The sequence below is a fragment of the Nipponia nippon genome, unplaced genomic scaffold (genome assembly GCF_047370975.1).
Source record: "Nipponia nippon isolate SJK-2023a ecotype South Korea unplaced genomic scaffold, ASM4737097v1 scaffold_1, whole genome shotgun sequence".
Classification (NCBI taxonomy): domain Eukaryota; kingdom Metazoa; phylum Chordata; class Aves; order Pelecaniformes; family Threskiornithidae; genus Nipponia; species Nipponia nippon.
The window spans coordinates 12,458,470-12,480,606 of NW_028262290.1; the positions used below are offsets into that span (position 1 = coordinate 12,458,470).

The window sequence follows — 22,137 nt, forward strand, 5'->3', positions numbered from 1 at the left end:
CTGAACTATGTTGTCCCTATTTATGTTGTAAATGTCTTAAAGGCAAAAGACTGGCTTGTCTGAACTCTGAGCTTAAAGATGCTCACCTAATAATTTAAAACTAAGTGAATGTGCTACTGTATTAAATCAGTGGAAGTATTGAAGTGGACTCATTTCTGGCAGCAGGCTTTATTATGGAATAACTACCAGGCTGTGTCCCTAGTCTGCTCAAAGGGACCAAGTTAGAGTTTTATCCATGATGTTTTGTACACACATGATATAGCCAGCTAGGTCTTTCCTCCTGTAATCTCTGTAAAGCCTCTGAGAGTTACCTGTTCTTTCTTACTGGTAACATACCTATACTGATCTAATGAAAAGAAAGATTATTATTGTACTATGTGCTATAAGTAAGTCTAGAACAAGATGTAAAATTGAAAATGTATCAGTGCAAATTACTTTAAAATAGGAAGCTACCACTGGGAAAGATGTATATCCTTTTACAGTAATTATTTGAATCTACTGAATCACTTCAATAAATTGTATTTTCTCTTTCTGTTAAAGGTTGCCAAGCTAACCCATGCAATTTCAATCTTCACTGAAGGTATCCTCATGATGAAAACTACTTTAGTTGGTATCATCAAGGTAATGTTCCGTTATTCCAGTAGGAGAAAGTCACTCAGTAGCAATTAGCACTTTATCACAGATATTTCAGCACATTAGGCAAGACCTTGAGGAAAGATAAAAAGAAAAAATAAGTTTGCATACAAATTTTCAAATGGCGACGCCTAACTTGGCATTCCGATAAGAACTGTGTTATTTAAGGTTGTTAAGAACCCACAGTCCTCATTGTGAATGAGGACATTCATCAACCTTCAATGACACTTTTTTTTTTTTTTCTTTCCTACTGGAAAAATGACTGCAAGGTTTTCTGAAGAGCTGTTTCTTCCATTGGCAAAGAGTGCTCTTCCTACATTAAGATACCTCTTTCAGGACCAGAAGCAAGTATTCTTGAAGAAGTATACACTTCTTAATGCATATTGGCTTCTTAGAATTGTACGACGTTCTCAGTGGATCATTAACAAAGGTTGAATATGGGAACTACAAACCTTTGCTGTTCAACTTAAAGGAATCATTTATTATGCAGAAGTATTTCAATATTTATTCTTTGGACAAGCACTGGTGGGAAAATGCATCTGTTAGCAGTGCTTTCCAATTCATCATAAGTATTTAATATCTGTCTTGGTACAAACGAAATCCTTCATATCTTTTTATACCTTTCTGACTTTAAGAAAAAAATGTTTCTTCTACTTAGGTGGACCCAAAACAGTTACTAGAGGATGGAATAAGGAAGGAGCTAGTAAAACGGGTAGCCCTGGCCCTTCACAGGGGACTCATCTTTAATCCTAGAGCCAAGGTGTGTAACAGCTTGATTTGATTTTTTTTATGTATCTTGGGTTTGCTGGGACCTATTTTATTATACTATCTTCTAGAAAATAATTCATATTTTTCTGTGCAGATTTCCTTTTTGTAAAGAAGTACACTTTTTGACCTTCTTAAAGGTTATTTGGAATGCCTTATTTGATGTTAAAATAAGTTTATAAACTGCTAAGAGTACATAGAATTCAATTATTCTATTGCCAAGTGTCCAATCAGTTCTGAGTTCACAGTTTTGTCTTTGTCTGTGATGACTGATGACAGCACAGGCTATGTATAAGCCAGGTAAACATAGAAAGGCAACGACAGAATAGGGAGTGTGACTCCTTATTTTGAGCCTGTCCGGATTCTTGAGTGTCCCAGATCAATCAATAGTATACCAATACCACTGAAGCCTAAAATAAACGTTAAAAGCAGGAGGAAAAAATATTTAGTAAGAAGAATTACTTCAGATATCAAACAACCTTTGATAAATTTCTCGGTGCTTTTCAGTTCTGGGTGGAGCATACTGAAATCCTCTAGAGGTTGCTGTGTAAAAGCATTTAGAAGCCTTTTACATTTTCTTTGTATTCTACCTGTTCACAGTTTTGTTTTTATCTTTTTTTTTCATTTGTAGCCAAGTGAACTGATGCCCAAACTGAAAGAAATGGCAGCTACAATGGATGGGTTCCATCGATCATTTGAATATATCCAGGATTATGTCAACATATATGGTTTAAAAATTTGGCAAGAGGAAGTGTCTCGTATTATTAACTACAATGTGGAACAGGAGTGCAATAACTTCTTAAGAACAAAGGTGCTAGTAAAAACCAAGAATGAGTAAAAAGTTGATAAATGTCTTTATATTTGGATGTTAACACTTTTTATTTATTTAAATATCTCTTGCCAGTAAACAATACCCTTCCTCTCTTTCTCAAAGAAAACAGAAGGTAACTACTGAATCACAGTAGTCCTCTCTGTATCTGTTGTTAGCCATAAGAATGCAGGCTTAGAAAGATTGCAGTAGTTACTAGCTCTTTTTGTGATATTTCACAAGTGGTGGAGTGAATAGATCTTAAATTTAGCTAACAAAATGGTGGCTAGTCTTACTGCAGAAAGGAGCAGATGGAATTCTCACCAGGAGGGTAATTAGTTCTCTCAGCCTCCACACTTATCTTCTGCTTGCTCTTTGTCATAAGACTTATTCTTCTCTTTGCTTTATTCTGTTTTTATGGTGTTCTGCTGTGTGTAATTTACAATATTGTTTTATGGTGTACTACTGTTAAATTAAAAAAAAAGGAATAAAATTTCTAAGCGAATTAAAAACATGCAATAGTAACAGTGCAAATTACTCAAACTTATTTTTCAGATTCAAGACTGGCAAAGCATATACCAGTCTACCCATATTCCTATACCAAAATTCACACCTGTGGATGAATCTGTAACATTTATTGGTCGGCTTTGTAGAGAAATCCTGAGGATCACAGACCCAAAGTAAGTACTGCGTGTCACGAGCTTGTGTTACAGCACCATGCATTGGATTGCTCCAATTGCACCATATACAAGCAAAATATAAAACAAATAGTTTTTCCGTAGCTGTCATATCACTATCTTTATCTAAAACCAAATTTACCCAATCTGTCCTGTACATTTTAAATATTAGTCTAGAAAAGTTGTGATTTTAGTCTAAGAAGGAAAACTGTGTTACACAAATAGAGGAGAGAGAAACCAGGGAAGGGTGACAGAACCGTTGCGGAGAGAGGAGTAACTAAACATCACCTGAGATACTTAGAGAGTCTTTCTAATCTCTGCCCAAATAAGACAACACATTACTCAGATTATCACAGGAACTGTCTGCGGCTTATTCTGAAGTAGTTGTTTGTTTAATTTTTCCTCAGAATCACATGTTACATTGACCAAATGAACACCTGGTATGATGTCAAAACTCATCAGGAAGTAACCAATAGTTGTCTCTTCTCAGAGATCCAAGATACTTTAGGTACCTTTGGTCTCAACGGTTTAGACAGGCTGCTGTGTTTCATGATTGTAAAGGAACTGCAGGTAAGTTTTGAACTTCGGTTTCTCAAGGTCACAATGCTTTTATTCTAGTGAAATAAAAAAATCTGTTAATTTTTGAAATGGTAAATTGAAATCAAAAGCATTTGAAAAATGGGTGTTCAAACCCAAAGGTAAGAATTTCAGTTACAGATACAATAATGAAAGTTGATACTCTTGAATAAATGGTGCTGTGTAACACCAGGCTATGCGTTGCATTAAACGGTGGTTTGCAAGGACTGCCTTTTGAAGATGTACACTTTGTGTACATTTAAATGTTGATCTCAGGTCAACTTCTATTTTTGTCTCTAGATATCAACAAAGAATTAGATTCTTTGAGTCTACCATGATATGAATAAGGTGTCAGTTCTATGTAACGAGTTTTTCCCTAATACCTCTATGTGAAACCAAGTTTTTTTTGTTTTCTGAGAAGAATCCAGTCCTGGCCTGGTTAAAGATTTTAAGGAAAATAAGTATTGATGAAGACAGTTCTTCCTCAAAAATTGAATTAATAGTTGTCTACAGTGGGTATTACATATTGAGGAGGGGGATCTGCTAATTGTCCTAACACTGATTAGCATAACTCAGAAAAGCACAAAGTCTAACTACAGAATTCCTCAGCTCTTCATCTGTGGAAATTTTCTTTCCCTGCTGTTAAAAAAATGTGGCTCTTGTACTACCAAGATTAAGCATAGAGTTCATGTGTGAGGATTTTACTTACTTTTTTTTTCTTTTATTTAGAATTTCCTCAGTATGTTTCAGAAAAATATATTGCGTGACAGGACAGTACAGGATACTTTAAAGGCACTTATGAATGCTGTCAGTCCTCTCAAAGGAATTATAGGTAAGTGCTTACCAGTTAAGATGGAAGAAAGCCATTGTCTTTGTACACTTGCATTTATTTCTCTTCTTACTTGTTCTTTTTTTAATGCCTCACCCTTCTTCTGTTCTCAGCAAATTCAAACAAGGTTTATTCTGCAGCAATTGCAAAAACTCAGAAGATCTGGACAGCATATTTAGACTCCATAATGAAGGTAGGTTTATGTGACTTTGTGATACACACAGAATTCACTCCAGGCTCTTTGGTTATATACGTTAATCTGCTTATTTTACAATGTTGTATTATGTTGACCTGGAATTCTGTAACATCACAAGTGAAGCAGGCCAGGATTTGTGAGAGCTCTTGAGCTTCATTTGTATAGACAGCTCACACTCAACAAAGTGTTTAGCGCTGAGATTCATATGTGATAGTTTGCCAAAAATGGAGTCTGGCACTAGAGATCTGATCTGAGAAGACCAAGTTCTCAAGTCTCAGAAGGAGCTCTGAGACTCCCTGAGGTGCTTTGTGAACGTAATGTACCTAAGGCTAAAGTTTGGAGCAGTAGCATTTCCTGAACTTGTCTTGTTCATGCAGCAGGCAGTCTACCATGCTGAAAATTTAAGCAAGCTATCCCATTAACGTGTCTCTTTGTCTTGTCTTCGTAACGATATTTTGCGACCCGTGTTTTCCAGAGTGCTGTGAATGTTTGTTTATGTTACTGAAGAGGAAAGGTCAGGGAAGGAAGGGGAAGGTTGACTGTGACAAGCCTCTCTGTTGGTTTTTATCCCTGGCATTTTGGCATATTTGCTGACCCTAAGGTCTAGGGAGAGGTGGGGAAAAGACTACAGGCATTTTCACTGGCCACTGAAAAAAAAGCAAGGAACTGGGGTTTTATACTTGTTACCTTTTTAGTTCCCTTTTCACACTGCCTGTATTTGCTACCGTGAACTGTGCGTAAATCTTGAGCGCTGTGAATACGCCTCTCCTTTGACTGCACTGCACAGTTGGGGTCTGTCAGTTCTGGCTGCAGGCACTGTGGATCAGTGCTGTGTTACCAAAATGAGGAAGTAGCTCCAACCACTATGTGTGTCCCTGCTTTGGGCAGTCCTACAGAGTCCGTTAGGTGTAATGGGGACTTTGTGTAATCTATTTAACTGTAAATTGTTACTCATTAAGCTTTTCCGTAGTTTGACTTTACTCTTAGTTCATTGCGTTCAGTATAACACCTCACCCTTTTGTTTGTTTGTTTGTTTGTTTGTTTCAACAGGTTGGTCAGATGCAGATTTTAAGACGACAGATTACCAATGAATTAAATTATTCCTGCAGGTTTGACTCCAAGCATTTGGCTGCTGCTTTGGAAAATCTCAATAAGTAAGAACCAAAATGTGCTGAAGGGCTGCGTGTATCACTGTGGTGTAATTATTATCAGCTCAGCAATCGTTAAAATCTAAATTATGGCAAAATATGGAGTCCGAGTGTATTCAGGTTTTTGTTGATGAGTATTTGAATTTGAACCCCACAAAAACATTAAAAATAAATAATTTGACAAGTAATTTGTATGAACATGCTAGTGGACAAGGCAGCTTCTAATTGCATTTGATTATACCTGGATTTGAGGTCATATTTGGATGAGAAGCAAGAACAGTAAAAGTGTGTGGTGCTGATTTTGAAATAAATATGATGTTTGTAAAAAGATATTCCAAAAAAGGTGATTTACTCTTGCTTGTAACCGTTTATAGGTTTTGTGTCTTTGAAGTTTTTAAATTAATATGACATGTGGTATCACATAGGGTTTATTTGGGGATAATTTAAATAAGTATTTAATATAATCAATTTATTTTCTTTGTAGAGCAATACTGGCTGACATTGAAGCACATTATCAGAACCCATCATTACCTTATCCTAAAGAAGACAACACTCTTCTGTATGAAATCACAGCTTACCTGGAAGCTGCTGGCATTCACAATCCATTAAATAAGGTCAGGCTTACATTCTGGTGCTTGGTACAGTTTGCTTTTTCTATTTTATTGATTATTAACTGAGAAAAAAAAATAATGTGTGGAAAAACTGTATTCCTATTTTTCCCCCCCCTCAGATCTACATAACAACAAAACGTCTGCCATATTTTCCCACTGTCAACTTCCTGTTTCTCATTTCCCAGTTTCCGAAACTTCAGTACAACAGAAATTTAGGTATTGTATAAGTTGTTGTTTGTCTAAATCTAATGAAAACCTACGTGAAATTATCTGTAGAGAAGATAGTAAAATTATCCGCATAGGAAATACTTGGTTTCTGACTTTAGTCCATCATGTCCAGGCAGGTTTGTTATAATATTGAAGCCAAATAACAATGGAGTAGGAAACAGAATCCAAACTCCCAACTTTCTCATTCCATCCTATGCCTTAGTTAATATCATTAAGCCATTTGCTGTGGAAGAAATGCAGTCGCTACGTTAGTTTTTCATTTTTATGTGTGGGCAAGCAGAAGGGGAGGCACAGCAAAAAACCTCATGAGAGTATATTACGTAAGGTTACTTCTGCTATAAAGAATATGTTCTGTTTTATAAACGTGTTGTTTTGGTTTTTTTTTCTCTGTGCAGGAGTGGTGTGCAAGCGGCCAGCTGATCAAATTGACTGGCTTCCTTTGGTTCTGGGACTCCTTACCCTGTTGAAACAGTTTCACTCAAGATACACAGAACAATTTCTGGCTCTGATCGGTCAGTTTATTCGTTCAACGATGGAACAGTGCACAAGGTATCCGTGTTTTACTTTTTCCCAAAGTACCACCTCTGTGAAGAGGGCTTCAGTAGTATTATCACTGCTTTTTTAGTATGTTTTTCTAGCAGAGTATATTTGACATAGTAATAACAATATATTTGACTAAATATAAGATTAAAATCCTGTTTCTTTTTGTAATGGAATCACATGGTACCTAGTGGGAACGGTGTTACTTAAAGGTTGGCATTTTCATGTAATTTTATCCAAATAACTGATGGGCTAGTAAGAGTATGGTCTTCATGGTGGTTTAATTTTAGCCAGAAGATACCAGAAATGCCTGCTGATGTAGTGGGTGCCCTCATGTTCCTGGAAGATTACATTCGCTACACAAAGTTACCAAGAAAGGTAAGAAAGAATTCCATGTCTTCTCACTGAGGAGAAGTCCTGTTCAGATGAGCTAGCTCTTGGTTTATGCTGTGGTTATGTACTAGCAGTTTGATCACACGTATCTACTCTGGAACATGGCATCATCTGTAAACAAAGATCCAAAATAATGGACTTGTTAACCTTGTCCAAAAAGAAGTATTGACCCTTTTCAGACATCTGTAAAAGATTGCCAAAAGGAAACACAGATGAAAAATCTGTTACCCTATAACAATAGGTCATAATGAATTCTATTACCCTGTATGAACTACAAATTGTGTTACTCGCATACTTTGTGTAACTATTCCTATACTCATCATAGTATCCTTACGGAAAAATTTTCTAGAAAATACGGAGGAGATACAAAATATAGAAAGGATTTCAACTTTGAGTGGATTTAAAAAGAGTCTGTTCCGTTTAATCTTCAGAGAGCCTGTACATTGCTGGGGGGCTTTTGGGAACAGAAGAAATAAAATAGAAGTTCTGAGATGTTGCAGAATTGAGTAATAATAAACTTGCAGTACGCTAAGTGCAGGGCAAAAAGCTAATTAGCAAGTCTAAATTTTGGTGAAACACCATCTCCAGTCCTTCATTTCCTTCCCTTCCTGCCAAAGCATGGCTTCCCAGGCAGCTTGTTTATTTCACATGCAAGGGAAGTTCTGGAAGTCTGGGTTTGTAGAGAGACTTTATTTTAGGGTTAAATGCAACTTAACTGCATTTGATGATGATATATTATTTATATGTGGTATTAAAAATAAGTCATTATCCTATTTGCTATAAGCTGTACCTCAGTGATTCTTGAAGAAGCCATTTCCCAGCTAATACTCGCAAATAGAAGAGAGAGATTCTTCCAGTTTCTCTCTTGTTCCCAGCCCACAGCGCAATGTACTAGAAAGTCCCCATGTCTCACCCCCCTTGCAGCTCGTGTATCTGGTACCTGTGCCAGCTTCCACTTCAGCCTGGTGCTGTGTGGAGAAACAGCAGAGAGGGTGTCAGTGTTCCTCCAGTCTTACACAATACCGGTGGTCACGGCAATTCCTGACAGGCCGGGGCTTGCCTTACCTGCTTGACACAGTGTTCCTTCCTTGCTTTGCACACAAGCAAGAACACACCCAGGAGCGCATCCTAAAGCTGGGCTGGTTCAGGTCAGTAGCGTTGTGTGCTTGATTCAGAGACTAGATGTGCTTGTTAATGGATGAAGAGAGCATACCAATGAATAATGAAGAAAATACCTGACTGTGCCTTCCTGTTTGCCTTAGGTTGTTGAAGCACATGTGCCTAGCTTCATTTTTGATGAATTCAGAACTGTTCTATGAATATGGAGAAGGACCTGAAATGGGGAGTTGGGGACTGAGGATGAGACAGGTACAGCTTTTCAGACTGTATCTTTTCTGTGCTTTAAGGCAGTACCTACGAGTGTCTCTATGAAATGTAACCATCAGCACTAGTCTATATAATTAACATGTGTTGAAATCTTGGCATGATACGCAATTGTGTCTCATCCAAATAGTGTACCTTTTGTACTGCACATTATAAATGCTGTATGTAATTGTTTATGTATAAATCATCTAGTTTTTTGTTCTGAAGAGCTATTTGTGGAGGTTTGACTTTTGTATCACAAATGAACAATGCAATTGGAAATAAAGGTGTTGGATAGTTTGCCAGGACTGATGATTCCAAAGTGTCAATTTTCCTGTTAAAGGAACCATTAGTGAGACTGAATATACAGTGAAAAGAGGTCTGTTGTCTGCCCCTGTACTACAAGAAGTTAGTTTTCCTCTATAGAGGACAGAAAAATAATTAAATAGCCATAGCTGAAAAGTCCTGTCACGCTATTTAAAGGCACAAATATTTCTTCCAGTGCAACTGTAACATGACTAATGTTGGGGGCAAGGTGTTTATTCATGTAACTTTCAGTCTTGGTATAGAGCCTTTTATACCTGGCATAATATTCTTGCTAGGGGCTGCTGTCAGAAAGCCAGTGGGGGATGTTACTCTAGCACTGGGACAGCTTGGTGATTATCAGACTGGAAAAGAGGCATATGCAACAGCTGAAGGGAAAGGTTATTCAGAAAGAGGCGTTCATGGCACTAAGGCAGGCTGGAGTGGCTAGGTGGCAAATGGACTCCTTAAGAAAGGAAGAGCAAAGGAGAAGGGGCAAAGGGAAGTGCAGAGCCCCAGGACACTGGTCCCATCTGCGTCACCCTCCGTTTGCAGTGAAAATGAGTCTTCTTCACCTGCCCCTAACTACCCCAACTTTTTTCCCTGGAAACAAGAACAGGGAGTGTGCGGTCCCCCTTCACTACAGCTGGTGAAGGGATCGGGCCAGGGAGAAGACTGTCCACCCCTTCTGTTTGTACTATAGTTTTGGGCCCCTCAGTACAAGAAGGACATCGAGGTGCTGGAGCGTGTCCAGAGAAGGGCAACGAAGCTGGTGAAGGGTCTGGAGCACAAGTCTTATGAGGAGCGGCTGAGGGAGCTGGGGTTGTTTAGTCTGGAGAAGAGGAGGCTGAGGGGAGACCTTATTGCTCTCTACAGCTACCTGAAAGGAGGCTGTAGCGAGGTGGGGGTCGGCCTCTTCTCCCTGGTAACAAGCGATAGGACAAGAGGAACCGGCCTCAAGCTGCGCCAGGGGAGGTTTAGGTGGGATATTAGGAAAAATTTCTTCACCGAAGGGGTGGTCAGGCACTGGAACGGGCTGCCCAGGGAAGTGGTTGAGTCCCCATCCCTGGAGGTATTTAAAAGACGGGTAGACGTGGTGCTTGAGGACATGGTATAGTGGTGGCCTTGGCAGTGCTGGGTTAACGGTTGGACTCGATGATCTTAAGGGTCTTTTCCAATCTTAACGATTCTATGATTCTATGTATTGGAGCCAGCATAAGAAATAACAGGTTAGGGCCCTGCTGGTTATGGGTGCAGAAGCAGCCCTAATTCATAGAAATCAGTCCCATCACCAGAAGAATAAACAGATGAATACTAATGAATTTGGAAAGGAGGAAGGGTTGGATCAAGAAGATTTTGTAATCTTGTAACTAGCAGGGCACCCCCAGTTTCTGGATCAAGGGAGGAGTATGGGAGTGTCTGAACGTATCACGGGGCACGATCTGTTAACAGATTGTCCCCTACTAGGGGAAAATATTCCATCGGTACCTAACCAGCTTGGACCCCGGAGCTTGTGCCAGGGAGGACTGTGGCTCCCACCATTGTGCCGATCCCCCTGACACGCCTGTAACCCTCAAACAGCACCAGCTGCTGCCTCAGGGATACCTGCACAGCCCCACGGTCCGTCACGGGGTTGTGGCTCAGTCCTTGGAGGAGTGCAGCCTGTCCCCAGTGTGTCACCCACACTGTTATGTTGGCGACATCCTGCTGACTGGACCTACCCAGCAGGATCTCGGGGAAGCACCGAGCAGTGTCATGGGCACCATCTGAGGGCAGGGGTGGGAAATGAGGACGAGGACCAGCAAATGAAGTACAATTTTTAGGCATCATCTGGCAAGGAGCCTGCTGGATTACGGAAACGAACAAAACTTGATACAGCTGAGCCCCAAAACAAGGTTGATGTGCAGCACTTTGTACGATTACTGGGGTACTGGTGCCAGTTTATCCCATGCTAAGCACAGGTTTTAAGGCCCCTGTATAATGCAGCAAGAAAGAGGAACCAGTTTGTATGTGGAAAAGATGAAAAAAGAGCTTTCAAACAAGCCCAGCATACTGTCTGCCCTGTGGTTGCGCTGGGACCTAAGCAGCCTTGCAGACCTTTTCAGCTGGATGTCCTCATTTTGGGAGATGATCTTGCACGTTGGATCTTGAGGCTAAAAGGTGAAGGAAGGCAGCCCCCCCCCTGCCTGGGCTCAGGCAGCCCTGCCACACGCGCAGACACACATACCCACACCCCACCTCCCCTCCCAGCAAAGTATGTGAAGGGGGTGAGGTGGTGGAAGGAGCTGCCTGTCATCCAGCCAAGCAAAGCTTGCTCAGCAAGATGGGGGTAGCAGCCAGTGTGCAGGACTAACAGCCATGCTCTTGGTATTAGAAGAGACCCCCACCACCACTCCTGAGTTACATACTGCCTTCTGGTGGTATATAAGGCATTAACTGCATGGGTTAGTGTTAAGCGAGCAGCTGGACAACACACGGGAAACCACAGTGGGGGTCAGGATTTATGGAAGGCCTTAACCCAGAAATACATGAATTTACACTGGTGGGTTTGACATGCTGATGCTCCTCTCACCGGAGTGTCGGGAAAGCGAGGAGCACAGCGCCACAGCTGATCAATCGGGTCAAATTCATGGCGCTTCTTCCTGATATGCCGTCCCTTGATGCTCTGCCGCCCAATGACGAAGCTCTCACTAAGTGGGCCCAGAAAACATTTGAGCACCTGGGTGTCAATGGCATCTACAGGTACATCCCACATACCCCGATGCCACTCGGGAGCCAGTGCAGCGGGGTGCTGGCTGTACGGTGCTGAAGGCTGAAGTTCCTTAGCAGCCTTATGGGCATCTCCGACAAGGGCTGGCGAGCAGCCGGGGACTGAATGGCGTTGTGCAATGGTAGCAATTCAAGAACGGACACCACTGTACTCAGCTTGCTTCAGGTCCCTGGAATTAACATTAATTTTTATTGGCTTTTTATTACATTTGTAAATTAAATTCTACAATACTGTGAGCAGACTGGCACAGCCAGCACTCTCGGTGCTTTTGCATGTAAGAGCTTGAAAGCCTCAGGAGGAAAACCACTAGAAAAAGAAGTGGGACTGAATTCTTTCTTTGATGGTTTCCTGTTTAGCTGATCCCTGTCTATGCTTCGCAGTGCTGGGCTGTACCCTTCTTGTCTCCACAGCTTTGAAATTAAGTCAGAAGTCCCCGTTGGGACTGTCCAGGCCACCCTCCTGCCCAGAGCAGGGCAGCCAGCACGGAGCGCTCAGGGTCAAGGCCAGGTGCGTTTTGAGTATTTCCAGGCATGGAGACTCCACAGCCTCTCTGGGTGACCTGCCCAGGTGTTTGACCACCTGAACAGTGAAAAAAGTTTTTTCTTATGTTTAAATGGAATTTCCTGTGTCTCAGTTCATGACCATTGTCTCTTGTCCTGTCACTGGGCACCACTCAGAAGACTCCAGCTCCGTTTTCTTTACTTCCTCCATCCATCAGATGTTTATCCACATGAATAAGATCCCCCTGAGCCTTCTCTTCTCCAGGCTGAGCAGTCCCAGCTCTCTCAGCCTCTCCTTGTCTGACAGATGCTCCAAACTATTAATCATCTTCATGGCCCTTCACTCCAGTACGTCCATGTCTCTCTTGTTGGGGAGCCCAGCACTGGACGCAGCACCCAGAGCTGTCTCACCAGTGCTGAGCAGAGGGAAGGATCACCTCCCTTGGTCTGGTGGCAACACCTGGGGCACACCACTAGTGACTGGCCTCCAGCTGGACGTTGTGCCGCTGATCACAGCCCCCTGGGCACAGCTGTTCAGCCAGTTGGTTAAGCTTGGTTTTCCCTTCATAAATTGATGCTGGCTACTCCCCGTCACCTTCTTGTCCTTTGTAGGTTTGGGAACAGTTTCCAGGTCTACTTGCCTCCATCACCTTCCCAGGGATCGTGGTGAGGCTGGCCGTCCTGCAGCTTCCCTCATCCTCCTCCTTGCTGTTCCTGAAAACAGGAGTGATGTTCGCTGTCGTCCAGGCCCCAGGATCACCACCACCGTTCACGAGTTGAGAGTGGCCTCGTGCTGACACCTGCCACCCACATTGTTTAAATGTTCCCCGACCTGGTCCTCCTCTGCTGAGGGACCGAGTACTGATCTGTAGGGTTCAGCGCTGCCAAGCATTGTTGTTTCACCTATTCCCAACTCAACCTTTGCAAAAGCTGAACCTGTGTCACGGTAACTTGGCTTTCAGGGGGAAGGATTTTAACTCCTGCCTTCTGCACCAGCAGCTGCCTTCGTTGGGAGTACAGCCCTTCCCTCTCCAGCAGGCAGAAGCTTGCCCAACGCCCATCTCCCTGCCCATGCAAGAGCTTTGGCATGTTCATACCAGTCGAGATAGAGCGTAGCCTTCCCCACCGGCAGCTGGTGCCCTTCTGGCCTCCACGTCTCCCTCCAAGTGTGATGGATGCCCCCACCGAGTGAGCAAACAGCACTTTGGTTCAGGCATCACCGACAAGAAGGCCTGACTGAAATAGGCCCTGCTGGGCAAACCTTGAGAATTGTGCTAGGATGCATCTTCTCGGGAACGAAGGAGTCTAGGCCACAGCTTACCAGGAGCTAAGAGCATCAGCCTGGGCTGAGACTAGACATAATTAAAACTGCTACAGCTGTGGTCCTGCACATGCACCAATGGGGGGTTTGACTGAGTCAATCGCGTTATGCTATAAAAATCTGCAGCCCCTCCGAGCCCGTTGCACTCTCCTGTGCGGCCATGATCTCCCCTTGGGCAGGGATGGCTCTGAAGGTTACTCCTCAAGGCTGAGAGATGCCTTCCCTGGCATCTGGTATCTATAATGAGGTAAGTGACATTTTACATTAGGTCTAAAGGTATATTGTTTGCTAGCAACGTTTATATATCCAGCTATTATTAGAGGTGTAGTAAGTAGTAGAGTGTTTGACTACTGTCTAATCACCATCTAACCCATCCTCTAAATCACTGTTTAACATTCAATTACTGCTTAATCACCATTTGATTACCATCTGATTTTCATTGTCATCAATTAATTATCAGTTGATCATCATTTGATCATTAATAAAACCCCAGTAATGATGGCTTCTCTTAATAATTCACCTGTGACACCAGATAAGCAAATGGAGATGTACAGCAGGAGAAAGATCTTATCACGCAATAATAAGATTGCAGAGAAAAAAAGGATAGGGTGAAATGGGGGAGGAGGAGAGTAGGTACCACCCAGCTTTAATAACCTGAAGCCTGTAATATCTAGCCCATGCTAGAACTGCGTAATCCTATTTTAGTGGGTAGGAAAGCCAAGAGCAACAAGGGAAGAATACAAACTAGTGTCAAACCATTTTTTCCCTATTTTAATTTATTTTTAAGCTTTTCCTTTAGAAAACTCTAAACTTCCCCAAAACAAATGCAAATATCCCGCCCCCACCACAAAAGTGCGGTTTCCTAAAGTTAGTTAAGTTAAAACACACAGACAACTCTTAACACATTAGGGCTTTTGTTATTAATGCAATTATTTATGATTAAGCTTCAAGTTTTAGGTCCTGTTTAAGAGTTACACTGGACCCTGGGGGAAAAGCAGATCTTGAGGGGCAGTTCAAGGGCAGTGTAAATTACTGCTGAGACTCAGCAAGCAGAAAAATCAATAATGATTTTTATTATTAAGAAAAACTAGGGGTCACAGCCTAGAAAAAAACTCTGGAAAAATACTTGTAATTAGTTTCTGCAGCTGAAGTAGCCCATAAAGATCAGCAGGCATCTTCCCGGTGCTCTCGTTCATCACAGTATGCCTCAGCAGGGAATATATCCCTGCATCTCTGTTGTTTTAAAACATTATATTACGGCCAAAGTCTCAATAGTGCTTTATGAAGACCTGACTCTGGACTCCTCTGCTTTGGGACGTATCCACGATGCCAGAGTGAACCGGCATCCTTCCCTGGAAATTACCATCTCGTGCTTTATTCAGGTATAAACCACCAGCACAGGGATTCCCTTTCACTTCAAGTGGGCACAAACCGACCGGTACATAGTGTGCCATGGAAGTTAGAACGTAATTTATGCCATTTTTAATTATGATGCTTAATTTTAACTCCTGTGGCTCCTCAAGACAAAAACAGAAAAATTAATACTTAGAATAATTATAGGGGTATGATTCCAGCAGACATCTATTGGTTATACCCATGATATTTTCTCCTCCTTCCACATAATCAAAATAAGTAGAAATCCACAGAAAACAAGGCTTCCAGCTTTCACATTCTGTATTTTTAACAATAACAACAAATAAGGCATTAATGAAAATCTAATTATATACAAATGAAGAAACATCAACTAATATCCTCCGCCTTCAAATTCTCCATCTATAAGTCTTTGTCTTCTATAAGCATCAGCCAAAAAGAAAAACAAATTAAGCTCTTGTCTCCCAAAACCCCCCCGCCCTGGAGCAGGGCTTCAGGACCGAGCTGCTGCTCTGCGCGGAGGGTGCCGGTTGCTCCGCGCCACTGCGAACCCCGTCCCCGGGGCGGCCGGCAACAGCGGCGGGAGCCTCCCCGCGAGGGGTCACGTCCCACCGCTGCCCAGAAACCAGAGCTGCCGCGGCCGCAGCTCACCCTGCAGCCAGCTCCACCGCAAGCTGTTTGGTTCCCATCAGCGTTGGTGGGAATTAAGAGCAAGTTAGTAGTAGTATGTTTAAAATATAATTCTCCGTTTACATTCCAGCATGAAACAAAAGACCCAGTGTATTGCTTTTACCTTTACGTTTGACAGTGGCAGACAGCGCTGTCTCCCAGCACCATCATCCACTGCTTAATTGGGTCACCAGGCCCAGGGAAGCTCATCAGCTGCCTTCAGATAAGATTGAGTACAAGGCTCACACCCAGCTCTGCCCACTGCAACGCTTCCAGCGTTACAAAAGACACGTGGCCCGGTGCAGGACTCCCTCCCGGCCACGCTCCCCAGCGCTGCAGCGGCTGTACCAGGATAAAAGATTTTGAAGCCTCAAGCATCTCACTGGCTGAACCACGCAGGGCTTTTAAAGACAGTATCATACACCCGGCTAATGCAGATGCAATCGCATTTCCGCATGCTCGTGTCTTTTAAACCTTTGAATGCTGTGTTCTTCTCCGTTTTGCATTTGGCAAATAAGCACCTTCATTTACTTGTCCAAATATAACTGAATAAAATCAAGATAATCCTTTCTACAGGTATGCCGGTCCTTCAGTGCAGGTTATAAGGGTATTTTTAAGGTGTGCAGCTCCCCAGCGTATTGTTCCAGGGCATCGGAAGAGTCGTCATAGCAGCAGCGGGCAGGGATGACTGGTAATGCAGAAGCCTGAGATGAGAAATGCCTTCCCATTACAGGCTTTAATTTATCGGATTATAAAGATGGTATGTGACAAATACAGTAGCCGACAGGTACTGTGTAGGTACTGTACGGCGCAGAATGGCGCCAGGTCATGCTGATGTGATCAGACACATGAAACCAAGAGACCTCTTATTTAAATGCCCCAAGCTGGGCTTGCAAATAACGTCTATATGCACTATCTGTTTCCAGATGTCATTTGCAGGAGAAAATAGCTCTTAACAAGACCAAAAACGCAGACACCAAATACGCTGAGAGACAGAGCGGCTCTGTGTATGCTCTACAGTAATTAGCAAGTGTACTCTGTGTGCAAAGGAAACCAAGGTAAGTCAAGGTAAGTCAACATCCAGTTTCCACCACCGTGTAATTACCTGTGGTTATCGAGTTACCATATGGCCAAACCTGAGCCACGGCGCTGCCGCTTTATTGCTCACATCTGACAGAGATAAAGGCAACTGGAGTTGAAAACTTGGGTACTGGATCTGATTCCTGCCTGGTGATGGCAGGAGAGACGGAGACCTTGGACACTGTCGTGGTTTAACCTCAGCTGGCAACTAAGCACCACGCAGCCGCTCGCTCACTCCCCCCCCGGTGGGATGGGGCAGAGAATCAGAAGAGTAAAAGTGGGAAAACTCATGGGTTGAGATAAAGACAGTTTAATGGGTAAAGCAAAAGCCACGCACACAAGCAAAGCAAAGCAAGGAATTCATTCACTGCTTCCCATCGGCAGGCAGCTGTTCAGCCATCTCCAGGAAAGCAGGGCTCCATCACGCACAACGGTGACTTGGGAAGACCAACACCATCACTCCAAACATCCCCCCACTTCCTTCGTCTTGCCCCAGTTTATACACTGGGCATGACGCCATACAGTATGGAATAGCCCTGTGGCCAGTCTGGGTCAGCCCCCCTGGCTGTGCCCCCTCCCAGCTCCTTGTGCACCCGGCAGAGCACGGGAAGCTGAAAAGTCCTTGACTGGTGTAAACTCTGCTCAGCAAGAACCAAAACATCAGTGTGTTATCAACAGTATTCTCATCCTAAATCCAAAACCCAGCCCCATACCGGCTACTAAGAAGCAAATGAACTCTATCCCAGCAGAAACCAGGACAGACATAAATGCAACGTAGGCAGCAGTCATTAGTCAGCAAAGCTTTCTGGTGTGGGGCAAGGTACCGGGGAGCACAAGTGACCCCAGGCATCCCCAGGCAGCCTGGGGCAGAAGCTTCTCCCGCCTCCTGTTGATTCTCAGCTGAAAGAGAAAACTTGCCTAGAAAAAGTGGTATAAGGCTCGAGGTTAACAGAATCGCTTCCGACCACGGGAGGTGGCAATAAGGACCCGCGAGACGATGGAGGCAGGGACAGCCAAGGCGGTTTCCTGCCCATGGTGGTATCTCATCTCAATGCCGGAGGGGTTTAGTGCCCGCAACAGGGTGCGCATCAAAATGTGAGGGTCGTCAACAAAATGCATTTCAATCCACCGTTTCAATCCACATTTCAAAAAGCAAAGCAAAAATGAGCCAAGGTCAAAGCACATCCACCACATTCTCAAAGTAGCAACCAATTTCTTGCTACCAGTGTCCTCTTCTTGCAAGAGTTTCCTCCAGCAGACACAAGGACAAAGCACTTGATAAAACGACCACTGTCCTGGCACAGAAAATCCAGAGGCAGCAAATATATCCAGTCATAAGGAAGGTGGTAAAGTTTCCTAACCTAAAACCTCAGTAGCAAGTTTTTATTTATGTTGAAATATAGGTGAGGGACCTGTTGATGCCATACTTCCCACACAAGCAGTATATGCACCAGTTATCACTGGGCTCAGCACCGTGCCCAGGAGGCCCCGTGGACATTTGCATCCAGGACCCGGGTATTCACAGCCTCACAAAATGTATCAGGACCCATCCCGTGGCGTAGGAACCTGCTGGCACAGCACGGCTCACGCCCACAGCAGGGCAGCCTGGTCCGCCCAGGGCTGGCAGTGATCCCTGCTCCGGGCTGCTCCCCTTCCCCTCCAAACCATGCTCAGGAGCCCAAGCTGGCCCCTGCCGAGCCCGCTGGGGACAGAGCAGCCCCAGTGCAGGGGACGGCCAGCCGTGGCCCCGGCCTGTCTCCCGGTGTAGACGAAGCCTTCAGGCCAACAGGCTGCAGCTGGGACTGTGGGCTCTCCCCCCTCTGGTGCCAGCCTCCCCTTCCTCTCCGGCCCTTAGAGAATCCAGTCTCGGAGCCAGAAGAACCCATGAAGTCAAACCCACACCAACAGCGCTGCCGTAAGCGCACAGGCAGCAGTTAGACATTGGAACTTGTACAGAAACGTCTGTATACTTTTACTAGACAGTGTGAATTCTCAGGACCGCGTACGTATCAGCCCCTCTATTAGGGCTACCAAAAACCACACCTGGGAAGACAGCGCTAAGATGCCATTGCCTGAAGAGCGCGAATCTGCATCTGCAGGAAATGGCTGCAGCACAGAAAGCTGAAAAAGCAGCAGCTGCCTGAGAGTGACCCACAGGTAAACAAGGTGTTGGGCTGAGGGAAACGTTCCCATGGAAAAATAAATTTGAAAATATATATAAAAATAGATATATTAAAAACATATATAATATATATAAATATATATATAAATAAAAAACTAAATTAGGCAGTGCAATAGCACAGGTGGAACCATTTAAAATCGTATATGAGAACACACCACATCCCACTAAGTCTTCTCCAGCATCGCTCACTGTGTATGTGCCTATCGCCTTAACACTAACAAGTACTTCGGCAGCGGCCCCGCGGTGCTGTTTGGGCTTGGCTGGCCTGGTGACCCGTGCCCGAAGACCAGCTCGAAAACCTGGCTGCGATACCAGAAGCCCCTCCTTCCGTGGCTCTTCCCGCTCTCTGTACCTGCGGAACCCGATACCAGCGGAGGCCCAAAGCCTCGCTCTGCCGTCTCTCGTCACCCTGCCCGAAGCACGCCGAGCTCCTGCTCTGCCACGCATCGGGCGGTGCAAAGGTTCATTTCATGCAGAATTGTGGTTTTTTGCTTTAGCCCGTCACTGACAATTCCCGGCAGCCTGTTTACCTTTTTGACTGCCGCGGCGAACAGAGTGGAAGCTTGGAGAGGACCGGTCATGGTGATTCCCGGACGCTCAGATGGGCTCCACCACCAGGATTATTTTTCCTATTTATGTTACTTTGCTTATATTAACAGTGGACTTCAGTTACTCTTTAAAATACCCCGTCAGCTTGTATTTTCAGTACCTTGAATAACTTTATCTCAGCAAACTCTGTCACGCTGCTGTTGGCTACGCACAGTACAGGAGCTTGCGCAGCTCTTTGCAGCTCCACAGGGACCAATTCGGGAACTGCTGACGCTGTTTGCCATGCGGTCATGTCATGCTGAGCAAGCCAGACTTTCAGGATGCATAATTTATCAACTGCCCATATTTATTCCGGATTGAATGGGTTTTGCTTTTGTCCAGAATACACAAGGTGGTTCCAGAGAGCAATATGCGTGAGCCAACCGTAAATGCCTGCCCTGCTGACACCGCCAACTGGCGTGCATCAGCAGTATCACAGTAAACACCAACACAGAGGGGTTGGGAGATGCGAGCAGCCTTTGAAGTAGCACAGGTCACAGCTTCCACGTGGGAAACCAGGACAGGCAACGCGGCCAACGCCCCGTCCTAACAAGCCTTTCTGCAGTGCAGCGACCGAGTCCGATACTGCAGCACGCTTCTGGCTGTGAATGCAGAGCAAGGACCGGAAAACTGAGCGGCAGAAGGCAGAGAGCAGGCGTATGACACGAGCACGAGGGAGAAAGACGCCACAGAAAGTGGCATTATCAGGGAAGGAGCAATCTATTTTAATTATCCCCTTTTTTCAGCTTTCCACAGATGTCTGGAAACCCGAGCAACAGCACTGATGTTGCACAGACTTTGGAACAGCTGGACGACCACCAAACTCAAGGGTGGTTCTTCAAAACCAAGTCGTTGTTCAACTGAAACAGAGCTGGGGCGACACGGATGAGGAGCGGCATGCGTTCCTTGTTCCTGGCTGTTGGTTTCCCCCCCCGAGCGTACTGCAGGTATCAACCTGACGGTTTTAAGTGTGAAGTCTTCCAAGTGCTATTCAGACATCATTAACGAACCATTTACCTCTACAGAAACCGATGCGCTCCTCTTTCCTTCAGCTGCGAAGAGACTATTTAAGCCCCTATTCATACGCTTCCCCAGAGAGGAGCTGTAATTGTGCTGGAGATCTCTAGCATCACATTATGCTACCACTGTCTCAGAAGCACAATCCAGTCATAAATAACAAAATCCATCAGCTGATCCAGGACTAACCCAGTGCTTTCTTCGTTCCAGGTGATTAAAGTGGAGGTGGGAGGAAAACTACCACCACTCTGCCTTTTACTGGCTTGCGCTGGAGCTAGAGGAGGCATTATACACGCGCACAGACCAAGCAAGCATCACGCCTCACGTGAAATCCAACACCGCGTGCCAGCACCAGCAGGCGTTTCAAAGCTGTAATAAAAAACCCTCTCATTGCCCCATAAATATATGGCCAGTAAAGGGCTCGTTCAAAACACAACAAACGCCAAAAAACGGAAGACCAAGAACACTTAACCTCCATGATACAATTTCTCAAACAAGCTCTGAGAGCTGTGCCGCTTGCATGCACACACGGGCTCCCCAGCTGTGAAGGAGCCTCCAGACCACTCCCTAGCAGAGAAGGAATTGCAGTTTCCTCTTTCCCCCCCACCACTAGCAAGTTTTCGTACTCCTGCACCACGTCACGAGCTACAATCTCATCGCTACTTTTCTCAGCTGCTTTTCTTGTTCCTTCTGCTCTCTGTTAGCTGTAGCTGTCACCAGTCCTGGAACACAGGGATAACCCCATATGCACGATGCGGGTCTCGCGTGCCTGCAACACGTACCAAAGCACACTGCTAAGGGCACAGGAGGATATTAAATTTTGCAGTCGACAAATTCTCTATATATGATGCAACCTGTGAGCTGTCTGTGTGTGCATTGTGCTCCTGATTCTGAATCATGCCTGTGACACATCTTTCCTGGCGTTATCGCTTCCCTTTGCTGCCTATCACTTTGTCCTATCGCTCCCAAGTAACAAGTGATAAAAGATCAAGGGTCTTTGCCAACCTTAACGATTCCATGATTCTATACAGATGTAGAAAATGAAAACCAGGACTCTTACAGACTGCCTGCTGCGTACTCTGGCTAGCGTTAGCTGTTGTTAGATTCCATTTCACCTATAGACATCGCCCACTCGCTGCCAACTTTACTCTTCTCTCATTTGGCTCAAGAACCGCTTCTTTCACGACTTTCCCCCCGCCCCCCAGCCTCCTTCTGTGTCCCTGAGGAAAACACCACAGCCAGGGACTACGGAACAGAGCTGGAAATTCCGCCCTGCGACTTTCCCTCGCTAGGGCACAGCACTGCTGCGTGCCACCCACGCGCTGGAGCAGGAGCCCACCAACGCTGTCAGACGCTACCCAAGACCCTCTCATCAGCCATTTCAGTTAGAAGCCCACACCCTGTGTTGTCCTGTGCCCAAATGATCCTACTCTGTGCGATACTTCAAAGCCAGTCCTTCATCTCGTCCTGCGGACAAGGCACGTAACCGTGTCACCAGTCGTATTTTCAGGTTGCTCTTCCTTACATATCCGTGCAAGATTTTTCTCTCCCTCACAGTAATTTCCAACAC

General features: G+C 44.5%; 1 protein-coding gene across 4 annotated transcripts in view; it reads left to right on the forward strand.

Moving 5' to 3' along the window:
• The window catches only part of WASHC5 (WASH complex subunit 5), a 38,273-nt gene extending 19,292 nt beyond the window's left edge, over positions 1–18,981 (forward strand). Inside the window, exons 17-31 of one of the 4 annotated variants that reach the window (XR_015701908.1) lie at positions 541–621; positions 1,292–1,393; positions 2,030–2,209; positions 2,762–2,886; positions 3,291–3,453; positions 4,189–4,291; positions 4,402–4,481; positions 5,535–5,638; positions 6,117–6,246; positions 6,363–6,459; positions 6,867–7,020; positions 7,302–7,389; positions 8,667–8,772; positions 12,952–13,907; positions 16,627–18,981. Coding sequence is in view for 2 of the 4 variants with exons in the window: in XM_087746105.1 (XP_087602231.1) it covers positions 541–621; positions 1,292–1,393; positions 2,030–2,209; positions 2,762–2,886; positions 3,291–3,453; positions 4,189–4,291; positions 4,402–4,481; positions 5,535–5,638; positions 6,117–6,246; positions 6,363–6,459; positions 6,867–7,020; positions 7,302–7,389; positions 8,329–8,574 (1,653 nt within the window). In the remaining 2 variants the exon portion in view is untranslated. Of the gene's footprint in view, positions 1–540; positions 622–1,291; positions 1,394–2,029; positions 2,210–2,761; positions 2,887–3,290; positions 3,454–4,188; positions 4,292–4,401; positions 4,482–5,534; positions 5,639–6,116; positions 6,247–6,362; positions 6,460–6,866; positions 7,021–7,301; positions 7,390–8,328; positions 8,610–8,666; positions 9,075–12,951; positions 13,908–16,626 lie in introns of those variants that run through there. The other 3 variants (XM_087746115.1, XM_087746105.1, XR_015701909.1) reach the window with 3 other exon arrangements.
• The last annotated feature ends 3,156 nt before the right edge of the window (positions 18,982–22,137 follow it).